Source organism: Vipera berus, assembly GCF_964194415.1.
Source record: "Vipera berus genome assembly, chromosome: 5".
Classification (NCBI taxonomy): domain Eukaryota; kingdom Metazoa; phylum Chordata; class Lepidosauria; order Squamata; family Viperidae; genus Vipera; species Vipera berus.
The window spans coordinates 42533230-42553343 of NC_138207.1; the positions used below are offsets into that span (position 1 = coordinate 42533230).

The window sequence follows — 20114 nt, forward strand, 5'->3', positions numbered from 1 at the left end:
CATGCTTAAGCTTCTGCCAGCTTCTCTTCTAATTAAAATATGAAGTTTTAGTGCAGTTTAAATTCTATCTGAATGACTAAAAACATGGTAATTTCAAATAAAGCTACATTGTCTTGATAATCAGGAAAATAAAAGTGATGAACATGAGGCTTATTTTTTTAAACACACAAAATGATGTACAAAATATTATATATGAAATAGCTTCCTGGTGGTCTATGTCCAGAACATAGCATACTTCTCTGGGTGTAAAATTTGTTTTTGAGGTAGAAGTATTCGAATATGGGAAAAACAGGAAATGGCAATGCAATCAACAACAGCAAAGGGAACAGAGAAAGGAAGACAGTGGAAAGGTCTGGGAAAGACAAGTGACCTAACTAGATAGGTTATGTTTGACTTCAAGGGTGGAGTTGTCAAAGGGTTAAGAGAACACTGATGTCACACCATTCCCACCCTTGAATTCGAGTGTAGCATATTGAACCAGTCTATCTGCCCTTTCCTCTAATGTTCCCAGTACTGCTGGAATATTCTGCTCTTGAATTGAAGGATAGTGATACCATAAATTCTTTAAAAATATATTAATTCTATAAATAACTCAATTGTTAAAGCAGCTAAGACAGTGATGTCGAACCTTTTATAGACCAAGTGCCCAAACTGCAACCCAAAACCCACTTATGTATCATCAGGTACCAGATAGGCATGGCCCTTTGGGTAGGTGTGGCCCATTGGGTAGACGTGGTTGCAGTAGTTATGGCAGACTGGGTGGGACTAAAAAGTTCAATCAATCAATTCCAACTTTGCGAGAACTTTTTTTCCCATGCGAGTTTAAATTGATTGATTGAACCTTTTTTTTTGCACACGGTGGTGGAGGCCTAAAGCTGAAGGCCTAGGACTGGGGTGATGGCGCATGTGCCCAGAGAGGGCTCTGCGTGCCACCTGTGGCACCCGTGCCATAGGTTCGCCACCACGGAGCTAAGAGGAGATAAAGAAATAAAGACACCAGGAAGACTTGTGGGCATACAGATACACAGGTCAAGGGAAGAAGAGAGGGAGAGACCATCAAATTTGTCCTTCATGCTCTGATTTACCTCTGCAAGGGCCTCTGTGTGTGTGCTGGGGTAAGCTGGCTGGCTGAAGCTTATAGCAACCCAATTTTGGAGGTTTTGGCATGGCTAAATTTTAATCTGAATTACAATGTGTTCTCTTTAAGCACAAAACAAAAATATTCTACTTTACTGATATCTCTCATATGGAGAGACAAGATAGAAATAGTTATTTTCAATTCAATTTTACTGCATTACATATATTTTAATTTTTATATCTAACTTAGTTTCACTGTTTATTTTTTATAATTTCCAAGAGCTCAGTAATTTTATCTTTCAAGTGTCAGGTAAAACACTTGACATGCCTCTATAATTTAGTTGGAACATTGCCGCAATATGCTCTATATGGTGGTACCTATTCAGGTCATACATAGGGCTTCAATTAGTTAGAGTGCATTAGCCCAGTTAGTAGCTCACATTTGTTGCTAACAGCATGTTTCACCTGTGCTCCAGACACTGCACTGGTTTCTATCAGCTTCTGAATGCAATTCAAAGCATATACTTTTAAAGCCATACATAGCTCAAAAAAGGTAATTTTACATAACTTAAATAGATCCAACTGTTTTATGTCCTGGAAAAAATATGTGGTCAATCCAAATCAGCTAGCTTCACAAGAAAAAAATATAGCAAACAAGAGAAGAAAAACAGTAGGATAATTGGCCACAGAAATGCTTTGAGGTTTACCAGAATCTGGCAGGGAACGATCTATGTTAGGATTTAAAGAGCTGGGTAAAAACAGTGAAATGGTTTGATTTAAAGAGCTGGGTAAAAACAGTGAAATGGTTTGATTCGTTTAGAAGAAGAATGCTGGACCAATATCAGGGCTTAAGGGTCTTCAGAGCTAAGTATTAAAGAAGTGCTTTGGAGCATGCCAGAGCAATTATGTAATAGCTGTCTGTATATCTTTAAATAAAATATGACTTCCTTTGAACATGTGTGAACTGTGGAGAGGAGCTGCATAATCCCAGGAAAAGACATGATGATGATGACGATGTTATCCACTCAGTCGTGTCCAACTCTTGACGATTCTATGGGCCTCGTGTCTCCATATTTTCCGATCTTGCGCTACTTCTTTGAGTTGTTCTATGCTCTGGCTGGTGTCAGCTTTGATGATGGGAAAAGACATAGCTATTTTAAATATTTGGAAAGAGGTGCTATGTAAGAACCTTCATGTGCTTTGAAGCACCAATTTGCACTCAGACTGGAAGCAAAATACTGCCTAAACAGATAGGAGAAAATCATAAGAAAATGGAAAATCAGATACAACATTATCAGAATGGCAAGGGTAAGACTCACAGTGTTTCCTAAAGAAAGAGAGAAAATATACCCTACACTTAGAAATATTGTCAAGGGAGAAAAAAGTTTGATGATTAACTGAATATTCTGAATCATGAAGGAAAAAGAGACAAAAATTTCATGTCTGATTAAATAGTTGACAATGAGAAATGAGCAATAGTCAGTGGTGAAGGACAGTAAACAAGGAGAGTGATCTGTGATGTCTGGTTTTAGACATGTGAGCTTCAGACAACTCTGAAATTTTCAAACAAATTTATTAGAGAAGCACTTGAACTTAAGAAACTGCCTGAGTGAGAGGTAGAATTGAATATATCAGCATATAATTTTTTTAAAAAATTGTGGTTATGATTAGGTTACCCAGGAATAATCTGTCTGGATGCGTGTGTCCTTCAAATATTTCAGAACTTTGATAATAATGTTGAAACAATAATAATATCTTAATAAATAAAACCAATACTTCATCAACCCAAAGAAAAAATCAACACAGATAAAGGAATAACGGTAGATGACCAAATAAAGGAGACACCAATAGACAGAAGAGAATTATCTTCAGTGGGATATTGAAAGAGGAATGATAACAGATAGGAATAAACTGCATCCTAATAGTTCCAGTAAGATACCAAATTGGGATCTACTGAAGAGCCTACTATGGGTATAACGCCGACAGTGCTTAACTAGGGATTTTGGGTTTTTTTGCCAAATTTCACAAGACCTCTGCAAGCAAGCAAGTCAACTTCCCCATGGAGTAAGGACTAGCCTTTTCCTGAAAGATTACTGCTTGAAAATGAAATAAGTCTATTTCAGAAAAGTAAAAAGGAGATAGCAATAAGAGAATGGATAGTTGGCCCACCATGTGCTTTTAGCCCTTCACCACTGGCATATGTCATCTGATAGATCACTTTTGAAATAAAGTCCCTGCTAGAACAAAACTTGCCCTCTTCTATAATAGAACAAGGTAGTATTTGATACATTTTCCTACAAAATATACACTTTAGTCTCATAGGATATGGATAGCACCTGAATGGGTGGTTTTAAAAACAAATTTTAAAATAGCAGCAGGAGCTTCTTTAAGATAAGACAAGATAAGCAACTTTGATGAGTGGTGGTAGTGGTGTAGAAATGTCACAGAGTGCCTCGATCAAAAGAAAACTATAGCGGCCCTCATGCAATCTATGTATGTTTACTGAAAAATAAATAAGCTAACCATATAGCAATTAATGAGACTATACTAAAACTTACATCATTAAAGATATTTTCAAAATATTTGAATTCTGTTCGCAACTTTCAGTTTATTATATAAGAAAATACTACAAGTACAATACAACAAATACATATTTTATATACCAAATACGTAGCCTACAATTTTAATTACAGAACACCTTGATATATCCTTTAATTGCTGCCAGGTCTTTATTTCTTCAAATAATGCTTGAATTTCTTTTCTTGCTCCTAAATTTTGTTCCGCTTTTAATATTCTACAAAAATTATTTGTATTGTGGGGTGCAATACAGGATTAGAGTAGAGTGAAACTAGTTTAATTTCAAGCAATTTCAAAAAACAAACAACAAACAAAAACCACCTGAAATTTATGTTTAAATATTTGCCACTGAAATCAATCTGACTTCAAAGTTCTGTGTCAGTCAACATATCTGGATAGCAATTGCTCACTTCTCTTTAAGAGTTCACTCCTTTTTCTTTTTTTACCTACAAGGATGTATAATTATGTTTTCATATAGTATACCTCCTTAAATAATTAGATCACACAACAACATTCACTACATGTCCAATTTTGCTGAAGCTTAAAACATATTTTGTTTATGTCCAGTACTATACCTCATCAAATTCTTCAGTCATTTTCCTGATAATTTCTGCATTTTGCATGTTTCTAAACATTTCAATCCGCACAGTTCCTGAAATAAAGTAAGTATAAATATTTTATAATATTTAAAGATATCTTTACTTTGAACACACACAAACATGTTAAAGAACATAATGGCAAATGAATAAACATATAGGATTTTCTTTCTCTATTTACATTTAGCAGCCAATTATAAAATTTGATGTTATTGCTCTGTTTTTCTAGAATAGACTGATAGTTCCTGATCAAGGCAATGCTTACCAGTTGCATTCATTCCTGAACCATACTTTAATAACATCCTGATTGAACTAATACAACTCATTCTACATTAGACTGCCCTTGAAGACTACCTGCAAACTACTTGCAAATTTGATCCACAATGTAGCAATGCGGATATGACAAGAACTGCTTGAGTTAAGTAAGAACACTTTTGTTATAGAGTGCAATAAATTGTACTGTGGAATTATCTGCTTTATTTAGCAAACAGATCATTGCCATCTTAATCACTCTTGTGGTTAACAAGGATAAAAATAAAAACATGATAAAAAGTATAAAAATAACAGTAAAATTACTGTATGTTAATGATAAGTACAAAAAAGGAATATTGGTGCAAAGATGAAATGAAAGAAATTGTGGGTGAGAAAAAATGTGTAAAATGCTGATAAAAATGAATGTGATATAATATACAACATAATGGGTAGATGTAGGAATAAAACTATCGATTGTTTATAAAGAATGTTTATTATGATGTAAGAACTTTCTTATTGAATATTGATAACCCTCGTATGCAGAGGATGCTGTGTTTTTGGCTGAGGATGAATTGTAGGGAATTTTGTGTGCCTCGTACAACAATGATAAAGATTGAATATATAGGCACTGCAAAAAGGAGTGGTTGTTTTCCACTTTATTTTCTCCATCAAACATATTGCAAAATATGGAAGATTAGAGCAAGTAAACAAATATATCTTGCTGGTAGAATGTTTACCAATGATAGGAAAATGAACAAATATTAAGATGTGAAAATACTGGCAGAAAGTTGATAAATCTGTTCTATTTATCAAGAGAAGCAAAAATAACTACATGTGATTCCAGCCAATCTGTCATATTGATGTGAAAGACAAGAATGTCAGGAGAAACAAAAATGCAGTGAGAATTAATTATTTAAGAAATATTTAATAACAAAATCAAAGATATAGTTGGGAATAAATGGTACTACAAGTCACCCTCAACTTACAACCATTGTTTAATGACTGTTGGCACTGGAATGACTTGTTTTTCACATTTATGATCATTACAGCAGGATTGTGGTCACACGATCCAAATTTGCCCACTTGGCACCTGTTAGGTATTTATGACAGTTGAAGTGTCCTTGAGTCATTTGAATACCTTTTGCAACCTTCTGACAAGCAAAGTCAATGAGTAAGCCAGACTCACTTAATAACCATATTACTAATTTAAGAACTGCAGTGATTCACTTAACAATGTTGGCAAGAAAGGTTGTAAAATGGGACAAAACTCACTTAACTCTCTTGCATAGCAGTGGAAATTTTGTAAATTAATGTGGAAAACAAACTAAAGCTTGGGGAAGCCAAAGGTTGGGATAAAGCTTATTATCAGCAGGGGGAAAAAAGATGGAAAGTGATATAGTTTAACTGCTAACAGAAGTAGGATAATCCTGGTAGGATTGAAACAGCTGATAGAAGGAGGCAGTACTAAGTAAAGGAAAATAAATAAAGGTTATTCTTTTATAAATTGTATAAAATGTAACACCAATGAATTGTATAAAATGTAACACTAAGATGTGGGGCTATCTACAGTATTTCCTGCTTAGACAAAGAATTCACACATGGTAATCAACAAAGTTCTTTTGAAATGTTAAAAAGGATAGGAACATCTCAAGGTGGTGAGTAAAACAAGATAGTGTAGTGACGGATGTAAGGAAGTTGCTACACTAAGTCTTTTGGATGTAAAAGTTCAAAGAAGATCTTTTAGAAATGTAAATGACTTCAAAGACTAACTTAAGTTTCTTAGGAGGGCATGTATCGAGAAAAGAAAGTATAAATGCCTAGTTTGAAACTTGCTCAGTGCGCTCTTTGAACCCAATCCAACTTGGGAAGGGTCTAAGAGGCCACGTTTGCAAACGCTTTCTTTCTTCTTTATTTTCTTTATTATTTTTAATTTTCTTTTCAATAAATCTTTGCCTTTGTTAACCAGACTTGTCTTCGAGTTGTGAGTATAAGATTTTGGGCTTTTAAATCTCACATAAGTGTCAAAATTCTGTAAGAAATTATAAAAAAATACTTTTGTGAACAAAATTTCTAATTGATGAAAAAAACAGTCATGCTAGATCAACCTGATTGTTTTTACAGAATGACCAGTTTAATTGACCATGGAATTGTAATAGACGTAACATATCCTGATTTCAGTAAAAGTGTTAAGACAGTTTTCATGAGATTTTAGTAGGCTAGATCATATTACCATTAGATGGACAGAGTTGGCCAAACAATTACACCACCAAATTACTGTCCACCAACAGGAAACAGAATATTGCACGGTTCCATTTTAGGCTGTATGTTGTTAAACATATTTTTACATGATCTCGATGAGGGGCAAGAAAATAGGATTATATAATTTGCAGATGACACAGTGGTAGGAGAGTAACAGACATCTAAAATATCAGATGACACAGCCTACAGGTACCAGGATAAGATGGCCATTGCATTGCTTAATTTGCCAAGGGTAGATATATACAACTGGATATCATCAGCGTACTTCACCCAAAGGTAACAAAAGAGTTTACCCAATAGGCTGATACAAAGGAAAGGAGAAAGCACCAACTCTTTACACCCTACCTAGTAGTAGAGGCTGAAGGCGGGACCTCTCCTACCCAATCATCTCTGACTCGATCACCCCTGAGGGAAGGAGGTGAACCAGCTGAACACTGTGCCACCCACCTCCAATTATCTGAGATGATCCAAAAGGATAGCATGGTCAATAGTATTAAAAGTCACCCAAAGGACAGGTTTAGCCTTGTTCAGTATAGTGGGGTCTAGCGAAAGCTTTTTAAGAAGGGGGCAAGCTACAATCTCTTTAAAAGGCAAAGGAATAGCCCCATCACTCAAAGAAGAATTAACCACTACCAGAATCCACTCACACAACACTCCTCAGGCCACTTTAACTAGCCAGGAGGGGCATGGATCTAAAGATCAGGTGGCTGCAGTCAGCCCTAGGAATCCTGTCCATTTCTTCAGGTCCAACAGGTTCAAACCAGATAATCGGGCAAGAATCTTCCCTAAGCATCATATCTGCAACAAAGCCAATGTCCAACTGGGAACAAATGTTATGCAAATTCTTCTGCATGTCCCTGTAAGAGGATCTACATGCCCCAATGTCAACCTCTGCCTGAAATCCCCACCAAGAAACACAACGGGAGTCTAAAAGTCCTCTAATGTTATCTTTAATGGGTTGAATCATAGCGGCAAGTTAGAAAGCAAAAGCTAGCTCTAACGAAAAGGTAGGAAGCGGTTAATTAAATGAAACATTCTCCTCCTCTCCTGTCTGACCAGACAGGTCCGAATGTCCAATCAAAACACAACTGTTTGTTATGAGAAGCATTCTCTGTTCGCCAAAACAGAACTTTCACTTCTCTGCTCTCTCACGATGATAAGCCACCTGTGGATTCCACTGTTTCTCCATCCTCCCTCCCAGCTCTGTAGGGAAGCTAAAGGCATGCAGCAGTCTTAAAGGTAGCCAGGTTCTTAGCTTGACATGTTACCCAGAGGGCCTATGTCACTCAGTACAGGACTGTGAATATATTAAGGATGAAATACTGGTGTTTCATTGCCCTCGCTGCCACAAGTTAGGCTTTAATAGCAGCTCTAACTTGCACTTGGTTGAGTTCGTTGAGCACCAATGGCGCTCAAGAGGTCTCTTCTCCCATTTCATCTCCCTCCTCTGTAAGCCACAGGGGATGACAAGATAGCCAATCTAAGGTCTCTGCTACCCCATTATTCCAAGCAGCAACCAAGGTCTCAGATGGGCCATACAAAATGGATAACCCCTAACGCCTTCTGAAATGGCTCTGGTTCTATCAGGTGCTGGAGGTAGATTACAGATAGTCCTCGAGTTAGAAGAGTTCACTTAGTGACCATTTGAAGTTACAACAGTACTGAAAAAAGTGACATGACAAATTTTCACACGACCCTTGCAGCATCCCCACTGTCTCGTAATCAAAATTCAGATGCTTGGCAAGTGACTCACATTTATGACGGTTGCAGTGTCCTGGAGTCATCTGATCCCCTTTTACAGGGGTCAGCAACCTGAAACAGTGAAAAAGCCACTCGGAACCGGTTCCCTCACAAAAGGAAAAACTGGGAGCCACAAAAAATATGTGTGCATGCACGTACATGCGCACATGCGCAGAACAGGGTTTGACTGAAGAGTAGAGCCAAGGCGAGATATGCACGTATCCTGCATATTTGAATTGATTGGTTGAACTTTTTTAGTCCCACTTTTTTTTTTTTGGACTGCACATGGCAGAGGACCGGGAGCCGCAGGTTGCAGACCTGTGCCCTTTTACAACCTTCTGACAAGCAAAGTCACTGGGGAAACCAGATTCACTTAACAACCATGTTACTAATTCAACAACTACAGTGATTCACTTAACAAATGTGGCAAGAAAAGTCATAAAATGGGGCAAAACTCATTTAACAATTTTTTCAGTTAGCAGCATAAATTTTGGGCTGAATTGTGGTCGTACGTTGAGGACTACCTGTAAACTAATGAGCCAACCTCTGTGCAATACGAGGTGGCACAAGAGAAACCCATGGAAATCAAGGAGAGAATTGACCATGACAAAAGGAACACCAAAAGTTTCACATCACATTGCCAACAGTATGAAAGGAACATCAAATCTGGAGAGTGAATACTATCTTGAATTGAGCCTGAATGACCTAAGAGACCATAAACTCCCAAGCCACCTCAGACCCCACTCAGAAGCAAGGCAGTTCTCCAGAACTGTAAGCCTGGGGAACTCCACTGCCAATCCAGAAATGGCATCAAGGAGCTGAGGCAGGGAGATTACTGTGCAACATGGATGTTGATACAAAAGCAACAATCTCCACTGATCCCTACAGCAAAACTGAAGAAACAGGACCTCACAACTGGGGTTCTGCAGAGCAGGGCACTGGAATGCCTTAAGAATTTCCTTAATAATAATCAACATACCCTGACTCCTGCTGCCCTAGAATCTGGTTGATGACACACTTGAAAGTCAGCTGGGCATATTTTGGAAAGGGAAACCCCTCTTTCAGAATCCAGCCAGGTCTTGGTAACACATGCTAGGTCAGCCCTCATCCACAATCAAATCACATATGAGGAGAGCCAAATTACAGTCCGACCTGACATTCAGTATCAGCAACTGGAGGCAAAAGTCCCATAAGAGAGGAAAGGAAGCTTTTTAACTAATATTTTATGTGATTTTTAAAAAATATTCTATTTGCATCATGATTCTTATTCAATTATTACAGGTAAAATCTCTACATGGTAAAAATTAAGCATGACACCTTTCTGCAAACTGGAATGTATGTTACATAGTTTTCTGGAGATTCAAAAAGGGAAATAGCAAAATGGTAGGTACAAAAACTTAAATACACTTTTTGTCAATCTAACATTTCTTTGGCAGAAATAAGAGTTTCCAAGTATTGCTTATAAAGGTTTAAAGGTTTCCCATTTCCAGTTGTGACTGACTCTAGGAAGCGCTGCTCATCTCCAAGTCTCGGCTGAACTGTCTGAGAGACACTTCTGTCATCATGTGGCCAGTCTTAAAATACAGAATGCAGTTACCTTCCTGCCGAAATGGTACCTATTTATCTACGTACATTTGCATGCTTTCGAACTGCATGCTTTCTAACATGGCAGGAGCTGGGGAAAGTAACAGGAGTTCACCTTGTCGTGCAGCATTCAGGTCTGAAACCCGGGCTGTCGGCTTTCCAGCTGACAAACCCAGCATCTTAACTACAGAGCCATTAACAATCTTTTAAATCTTGCTTTATTTTAGGTTTATTTGCACATATTGCGTATTTAATATCTCTCCAATAAATATTCAAGTTTGAGAGTTCTAAAAACCTTTCTTTAATATCTTATTTAATAACATCATGGTCAATTTGGAGGAAAGATTCACTGCATGCCAGATGTCCCAAGAATATTTCAGGGCTAGAAAAGTTCTACAATCAAAAATGGAGGAAAACTTTTTAGAAAAAAGATTACAGAGGCACTTAATTGCCACAAGCAATATTTGGAATGTATTATTTCTGCCAAAGGAGATGTTGCAAAATATTGTCTGAAAGAAGGTTCAAAAGTATGTGCCATTTTTATTTATGTCTTATATTAAATTTGTGAACTGCACATAAATACTAAGGATGCATTTAAATTTGTACAAATATTGTGTTTGATCTTATACCATGAAGAGGTTGTATCACTTACTGTTTGTATATACATTCAATGTAAAACATAATTTGATTAAGGATGGCAAACTTTTGCATACAATTGTGTGATTTAATTTGAAGCTATATAATTTCAGTGATTTTTTTTAGTAGTTCAGTACAGCACAGCCTTTCCTCTCCTAGATGTATAATTTTGCAAGAGGCTGCTTGATTCAGTTTTATACTTTGTAATCACTAATAGATTCTCACAATTTTCGCAGTTTAGATATATTCTCACTAAAGTAGTAGAATTCAGTTCTGCATAATTTAAAAAAGTAAACTATGAACTCTTATGTATTTTACACAAATACGTAAGTTATTCTGCCATAGCTCATATACTGCTTTTCTATCACATTAATACAGTTTCACATTTTACAGTAATGTGTATCTGAGGGACCCCTAGCTGATGGAGGGTACTTCTGTTTTTATATATTGTGAGCTGCCTAGAAGCATTAGATAGGCAGCCATGTAAGTCCTATAAATAAGTAACTAACTTTTTCTCTTAGTCAATACACAAGTAGGGTAAATAAGTAAATAATAGTTCATTTTAAGGTAGTATATTACAACTGAAATCACAGATACCACTAACTTACTGAATGCAATGCATACACAAGTGGCAAAAAGGAGGAGTTGTTTATTGTCTTGTTCCTGATTTCTTTAAGAACCATACCAAAACTACTAACTAAGCCAAAGAGGAGGATTCCCAAAATTCTCTTGTACAGGTAAGAGTTACTGAGTATAAGATTATATGACTAGGTTTTTTTCTTTTATATATTCAAAAATTAGATTTTAGTTTCAATAGTCTCCTGTATATTACATTGGAACTGATGGATGAAACTTTTTCAAAATTATTTTCTTTGCATTTAGCTTCGCATTTGGGATAAAAGGTTACTCTAAACAAACTTCCTTGGAACATAGGCTTAGATGTATATCTACATAATTGTGACAAAAAGCTGTATTCTTTGCAACTTCTCATTTCCAGAGACAATATTAATTTCTAAGTAAGTTTGCAGAACTACATGTGACACTAATTTACTTCAGTGAAACAACTTTTTTTGTATATTGTATTAAGTAATATTATGACAGTTATTAGACAGGAAGCAAGACAAACCAGAAATAAGGGAAAGTGAAGAAAAAGACCATGAAACTAAAAATACATTGATTTGTTTCTAACAGAAAAGACTAAGGATCAAGTTTAAATGACAAAGCAGAAATGCCAAGGACACTGTAAAGAGGTTAAGATGAATTTACGGGAAAATTTGTAAAAAATAAATTACAGATTTTCTATATTTGGTCTTATTTTGATCTTGCCATGTTTATAACTATTTTTTTTAGAAAACCCTATCTCCAGAATTAACAGAAAAACTTTTACTAATTATAATTTGAAATACAGCATATCAATTAATATTTGGATTAATCCTGGTTCATTATTTAGAGCAGGGGTGTCAAACTCGCAACGTCACGTGACATGTTGTGATGCAGCGTGACTTTTTTTTTACCATTGCCGGCAATGGGATGGGCACAGTTTCGCTATGATGCATCCAGCCCGTGGGCCGGCAGTTTGACACCCCTTATTTAGAGTCAAACACTACAACATATTTTAACAAAGATTATCTGCATTTCAAAGCTACAGTAGCACAATGATCTTTTCTTACATTTAAAAAGTATCCTAATTTTCGTTCTAACAAATGTATCCTTCATATCAGGATAAATAATATGGTTCCAGAATAGAATGTGAAAGGATGTGCCGGATGTTATATTAGAAATTACTAGGCCATAATTCCTGCAACAGTAACAGTATGCTACTTTAAAAAAATGTCTTTGCATTTTAGGAAATGTGGATGAAATCACAGAACTGTTTCTCGTCCCTAATGTCCTTCAAATACTGTCATTTCATTTTTTTATTGCACATTTATCTTTTAGACTCTTGCAGCAGTCATTTTTTAATTGTAAACAAGTTTTTATTTCAAACTGTACATGTAAGGAATACACAGAACCAGAGTAGTTTTACAATACTTTTATGCCTTTTACCTCGGCATCCTGAACAATGGATGAAGAAGTTGATTAAATCCAGTAGTGCTATATCCCTGTCTTGCTTATACAATTCAATCCAGTCATCTACCACGGACTGTCAATAAAAGAGAAAGAACAGTCAAATATTCAAGACAGAATTCAATGCTTCATCATACTACATATAAATAACACTCAGTTTTCATCACATCCTGTGATTTATGAAATTAATATATCATAGACTAACAGCCAAGAGTAAAATAGGAGTCTATTACCACAATTTCTGAAAAATCCTGCCTGAATAGGAAAATAAATGCCATAAAATAATACCTTCAACACCTTCTGTGGCAATGTGTTTCAGAAAGATGAAATTAACTGAGGTGAACGGTTCTTTTAAAAATCAGTGCACAGATAGTCCTTGATTTACAATCATTTGTTCAGTGATCGTTTGAAATTATAGCACTAAACAAAGGGACTTATGACCTATGCCTCAAGTTACAGCTGTTGCAGCACCCCTGCAGACATAAGATCAAAATTTGAATGCTTGGAAACCTGCCCACACTTATGACTGCCGCATACTCTCCCATCTGGGTATCTTCCTTGCCTATTTGTGCCTTTTGGGGCCTTGCCTTGCTGGGTGGCAAACAAACCTAAAACTTTACTCATGTGTTGCAAGAGAAGCTGGGTCCTAAAAGGAGTCAGACAAATGGCAAAGGAGCAAAAGGGAAAAGCTGGAGCTGGCAGCCGACCTACATTTTAGCTCCTTGCAACCTGAAGATGGGGAGACACTAGTACTGACGAGGGAGGAAGCTTAGTGATCCATCCATTGATGGTGTTTGCAAAAGAATGAAGCCAGTTGGCAGTCGAGAGAGTGCAGGCCTCTCCTACCGGTAGTTCTTGCTAGGCTTTGGAAATGAAGGAAACCAAAAGGAAGAAAACTTTGCAAAGGCAATGAGGGCTCAGCATGTGTAGACATGGCAGAAGCTGAGTCCTAAAGGGACTCAGATAGGCAGCAAAAAGTTGGGCTCTCACTGTCTTTACCAAGTATTTTGTTTCAGCGCTCCACACAAACAATCCCCTGAACGATTTTTCTTTGCTTCCTTCATCCTCCTCCTCCTCCTCTTTAAATTAAATCCCTAGGATATTCTTTTTCTCTATTTTTCAGCCTGCCAGTCACTCATCAAGATAAGTCACTTACAGATTTTGTCACCCTCTTTCCAGGTGTGTATAGTAAATGTAACAAGTTAAATATACTTAAGCAATCAAGGCTTCTCATGGCTTGTTTGGCAGCCTTGGAGCCTCTTCAGTACTGCCTTGAAGCCCTTGGTTCTAATCTAGCTGGGGTCTTCCCCCTGCTGGGCTGTTTTCTGCTTTGCAAAACCTTTTGCTGTTTGCCTGCCTCTTCAGACCCAGCTGGGTGGGAGGCTCCCCAGGGTTCTCCCCCCAAGCACTTTGTATTCTGATTTAATGACCTGTGCAGTCACTTAACAACCACACCTGGGAAAGCCAGGATGCAGCTGTAATGTCAAGTCAGGTCACACAATAACTCGAGTTACAATCATAATTTGGGGTTCAACTGTGGTTGTAAGTCAAGGACTATCTGTACCTAAGCTATATTAGATTTTATGTGCCTTGCAATTCAGGCAGTCTCGACTTACAACCATTCATTCAGCAACAATTCATATTTAAGACAGTGCCTAAAAATGGACTTCTGACCCATACCTTAAGCCACTGCAGCACCCCCACACTCACATGATCAAAATTCAGGCCCTTGGCAGACCATCCACACTAATGACTACAGGGGCACTGAAACTCTCCTCACCCTCCTATCTCCCCTTCAATCCTCCAATCTATGCATGCCCCATTACTTCTCAGTTAGTGCACCTGTTCTCTCAAGACCTTAGAAAAACGAGAAGTTTTTGGTAGGAACTTGAGAATGGGACATGTAATTTGGACAAGGAATGGGGTACGCAGCTTAGAGAATGGCGTAAGGTGGTCTGGTGTAGCTAGCAGCTGCCTTGTATACAGCCAGGTGTGCCTCTTGAGCAAGAGAAGAAAAACTAAGCAACTGGGTGCAGCTGAGGCTTCCATGGGAAGCTGTGGGATTGTGCTAATCTTCACGCAGCTTGCAACGGCCTCCCGTGGCTTCTTTCATCTTCTTCCAGCACTTCAGGCTCCTTACCTGGGGATCCCTCTGCTTAACAACACACAAATCTGTTAACAATGGTAGCTGAGAGTGCAAGAATGGAGGTCACTAAGCGACACAGTGACAAGACATTTTGCTTTACCACTGCATCATTTAGAAGTGAGTACCAGTTGTGGTCAAAGGTCAACAACTACCTATACTAGATTCTCCCTTGAATTAATCAAAGGCTTCAGATAGTTGGCAATATCTTGTGGCTAGGTGTCAGTCCTTCCAGATAGACCAGTGCTGGAGAGGCAAGGTGAGGATCAAAGGATAATATGTAGATGTGTGTGAGGCTATGAGGGAGGCATGGTGGGGCTCAAAAAGGGGAGGGGAAGGTATGTGAGGACATGTGCCAAGGTATAGGGAGAGTACGTGGGAGTGCCCAAGAGTGTGAGAGAAGTGTGGTAAGGCTCAGAGAGTGTGCAGAGGTGTGTGTGTGTGTGTGTGTGTGTGTGTGTGAGGGAGGCATGGCAAAGCTTATGGAAGGTGCACTGGTGGCAGGGGAGGAATGGTGAAGCTCAGGGAAGAGGCATGAGGCATGACAAGGATCAGTGAGGTGATGCGCCAAAACTAAGAGTGGGTATACAGGGCTACATCACTGGGGGAGGACACAAGGAAAGGCTTAGGGAGGGTAGTGGTGGTGCACAAGTGGCTAGTGTGCACAGGGGCTGGGCAGGGTGCACAGGTAGAGGAAACTTACACCAGAGATTTGTAAGCTTCCTTGCCATTTCCCCCACTGAGTATCTGGGGAAACCGGCAGGGAAGTTCACAAATGGTGTTCATGTGATGGGCACTGGAACCAACTTTAAATGCAAATCAGTTGTCAAGAAACCAGCTTACAATCACGACTGCAAGGATACTGGGACGACTAACATTCAAAGGACCACCATTTGTTCAGTATCATATGTATTTCAAAAATTCATGTTTTCATGTGTTTTATAGTTTTGATATGTCATTTTAACTTTTGATTGGGGGCTGCCCACAGTTCATGAGAAGATGGACTATACACATGTTTAAAATAAATAAGTAAGTTACTGAATGAGCAGTCCTACATCAGACTACTTATAAAATAGCATTCTAGTATTGTATTTTCTACGGTGCGCTGACCTGGTCGAACTCAAAGAAGTAAACACTCTACTATTTCTATTTGGTGAGGCATCATACCTTGCCTTTAATTGTGAAAATGGCATCTGCTCTATGGAGCACTCACTTTACTGAAGTATTATTACAACATCAACAGCAAATGGATTTACAACTCTCAAATAAGAAATCCATCCAATGCTGTGTTACAACTAACACAACATTTAGTCCAACGCCTGTTTCAGTCAGGAATGGTACAGTAGCCACCCTTCAAATATTCAAGAACAAGAAATTCAGAGAAGTCCAGGATCAATTTCTGACTTTCACAAATGGACTGACTAGCATGTGTGTTATAGAGAATAGTAAGGCAACTTTTGTTTTGAATCCACTGAAAAAAAGGGAGTAGACAAATGGGCACTGCAAAAACTGAAGGTAATCATTTATTATTGGACAATTTTCATGTATTTTTTTTAAAAAGCTGTATTTGACAATTTAACCAAAATACCAATAGGAAATTGTCAGCAACTTTAACAATAAATCAAGATTTTTCCAACTTTAAACATGTTTAACCATAGAATTCCTTAATACATATTGGATTTTCAAGTATTTATACTCCCACTGTTCATCATTTCCTGATCAACTCACTAAATCTCCTTGCTCACAGAAAATATGCCAATTTTATTGATATTTTGGGGGAGGAGAAGCAACCACATAGCCTCATTGGCTATAACTGTACAATCAACTTGAAGCCAGGAGTCCAGACTCCAGTAAGAGACAAAATCCATGTCCACTTGAAAATTCAATACTTTGTAGGAATTTATGATGATAATTTTGAGGAACGGATTTATTTGCCCTTCTAAATCCCCAGCCTTTACACCTATAATGTTCATCACCAAGGGATAATTCTTAAAGGAATGTGTATGGCTATAGGTTCCTATAATGTAACCATTAAAGATCATTCCCCAATGCCTTTATTTTCAGATCTACTGGCTGGCTTCAGGAGGCACTCATTTTCAAAATTGGAGTTGCTTACAATTAAATCAGAATGAAAGATGGCCATGCATATTTAACTTCATTTGATACAAGATTTGGCAATTTTTAATACAAAGTAATACCTTTTTGCTTAATTGTGGGAAGATCCTTTTCAGATTCAAGTATGAAATATTTTCTGATATGTGTAAATATCTGTGTACATATTGATCTTTTTCAGAAGGTCCATGTCAGCACAAGACCTGTCAAATATGTGTTACAGTGACTCTATAAACATAGAATTTTTGCTAAGTTGGAAAAATGAGTTTATTTTGTCTCTTATTGGATTTCTACAGAAAGAATACAAATGGATGTCATAGAAAGCACCTATAAACCAAGGATGTCTAGCATTTCTGAGCTTCACAAATTCTTATAAAAAGCTCATCCCTAATTTTCATCTCTATTGAAGTGCCCTTATACAGGGCACAAGGATTTTTGTCTTGAAGAAAGAACACATGTTCAAATAGTCTAATGAAGAGCCAGCATTGTTTCAGGAAGTGAAAGTCCTTTTCTATTCACTGTTGTTTCTTAAACATAGGACCACTGCTATCCTTTTATGATGCAAACAGATGCCTCAGATTTTGCATTAGGAACTGTTCTCCTTGCAGCAAGAGAGATTTCCTGCTGTGTGTATTGTATTCCTAATTGCTTCTCCCAGCTGAACAGAATGAAGATAATAAAGAGTTGCTTGCAATAAAAAATGTGTTCTACCAGTGGCAGCACAGATCACAAGAATTTGGAAATTCTGCAAAAAAAACTAATTTTTGCAAAATACCTCATTAGATCAGGTGGGCACAATTGGTTTTCCATTTCAGTTTTTATATCATTTATATGCCTGCCTCACCAAATAAATTAGCAGATGCACTATAACTATCAATTTCCATACTTATCCCTCCCTATATAATCCTGCAGCCAAGCAACTGTGCACTCCCCAGAGTTATCTTCTCCAAAAGACTTAAAGGCAGGGAGACAGGTTGTAGATCTGTTATATTCAATTAGAGTGCAAAGACCAGGATGCAAATGTCAAGACTCAGATAGATGAACTTCAGTGAGATCACTGAGTCTTCATCTTTCTGTATAAATGATGGGTGGTTGTTCCATAATAAACATTTTTCTGTTCACCTTCCTTTAAGGGGAAAGGTATTGTATCTATGTAATGAAAGATGCTTCATGTTGTCATATATGTTGTCAGGTCAAGATTGTTCAGAGAAAACTGGTGGCTTGCTTCTCCAATTGTACTATGAGATTCTATTTCACTAGATTTTATCACCCGTTTCCCATTTTCAGAGATTTACATCCATTTTGTGGTAGTGGATTTGTTTTACTAAATGGCTCATTTAATCCCATATAGGCCTTCCTTTGCCATAGGTAACTGCAACTTTTTTTTATATCATGCTTTCAGTTAAAAGTAATTTTACAGAAAGTGAATTAATTATGGTATGCAGGTGAATTAATTAAGGAATAGATAAAACCTACAAATCAGTCGTAGGTGGCTATTGAATGGTCCATAGTGATAAAGAACAATAACCTCTTGGCCACCATTAGCACTCCAGAGGATTGCAAATAGGCTCACTTGACTGACTATATTCAGTCAGACCTATGCTGTCAAATTTGTTTCATTCATCATCTCACTCATTTCATCACTCAAACTTTTGGTAAAACAGGAGTGCTGGTTTCATTCTGCTAAAACAGAAAATAATAGTAAGAAACATTTCTGTCAACTATCCAGCCAATTTTTCCATGTACAGTTGCAAAGAAAAAGTATGTGAACCCTTTGGAATTATGTGGAGTTTTGCATGAATTGGCCATAAAATGCGCTCTAAACGTCATGTAAGTCACAACAATAGAAAAACACAGTCTGCTTAAAATAATACTACACAAACATTAGCTGTTGTCATGTTTTAATTGAACATAAGATGGAAACATTCACAGTGCGGGGTGGAAAAAGTATGTGAACCTTTGGACTTAATAACTGGTTGACCCTCCTTTGGCAGCAATAACCTCAACCAAACGTTTCCTGTAGTTGCAGATCAGACCTGCACAACGATCTGGAGTAATTTTGGACCACTCCTCTTCACAAAACTGTTTCAGTGTAGCAATATTCTTGGGATGTCTGGTGTGAATCGCTCTCTTAAGGTCATGCCACAACATTTCAATCGGGTTGAGGTCAGGACTCTGACTGGGCCACTCCAGAAGGCGTATTCTGTTCTGTTGAAGCCATTGTTTTGTTGAATTACTTGTATGTTTTGGGTCATTGTCCTGTTGCATCACCCATCCTCTGCGGAGCTTCAGTTGGCGGACAGATGGTCGTACGTTTTCCTGCAAAATGTCCTGATAAACTCTGGAATTCATTTTCCCATCAATGACAACAATCCGTCCAGGCCCTGAGGCAGCAAAGCAGCCCCAAACCATGATGCTCCCTCCGCCATGTTTTACAGTGGGGATGAGGTTTTGATGTTGGTGTGCTGTGCCTTTTTTTCTCCACACATACAGTAGTGTTGTGTGTTTTTCCCAAACAACTCAATTTTGGTTTCATCTGTCCACAGTATATTTTGCCAGTAGTGCTGTGGAACATCCAGGTGCTCTTTTGCAAACTTCAAGTGTGCTGCAATATTTTTTTTGGACAGCAATGACTTCCTCCGTGGTGTCCTCCCATATACTCCATTCTTGTTTAATGTTTTCCTTATTGTAGATGTGTCAACAAAAATGTTAGCATGTGCCAGAGATTTCTGTAGGTCTTTAGCTGACACTCTAGGATTCTTCTTTACCTCATTAAGCATTATGCGCTGTGCTCTTGCAGTCATTTTTACAGGACGACCACGCCTAGGGAGAGTAGCAACAGTGCTAAACTTTCTCCATTTGTAGACAGTCTGTCTTACTGTGGACACATGAACATCAAGGCTTTTGGAGATACTTTTGTAACCCTTTCCAGCTTCATGCAAGTCAACAATTCAGAGCTCTGCGAGGCATGGTTCACATCAGACAGTGCTTCTTGAGACCAGTAAACCCAAAACAGGTGTGTGTTTTTAAAGGGCAGGACAGCTGTCAGCAACACATCCAATATCATCACA

At 37.8% G+C, this 20114-nt stretch overlaps 1 protein-coding gene across 5 annotated transcripts in view; it reads right to left on the reverse strand.

The window, feature by feature from the left end:
* The window catches only part of STAG1 (STAG1 cohesin complex component), a 190416-nt gene that overhangs the window by 78053 nt on the left and 92249 nt on the right, over positions 1 to 20114 (reverse strand). For 4 of the 5 annotated variants that reach the window (XM_081328647.1, XM_081328649.1, XM_081328648.1 and 1 more), the window contains 2 exons: positions 12768 to 12864; positions 4230 to 4306 (listed from right to left, as the gene is read on the reverse strand). In XM_081328647.1, the coding sequence (XP_081184773.1) occupies positions 4230 to 4306; positions 12768 to 12864 (174 nt within the window). The other variant, XM_081328650.1, reaches the window with a different exon arrangement.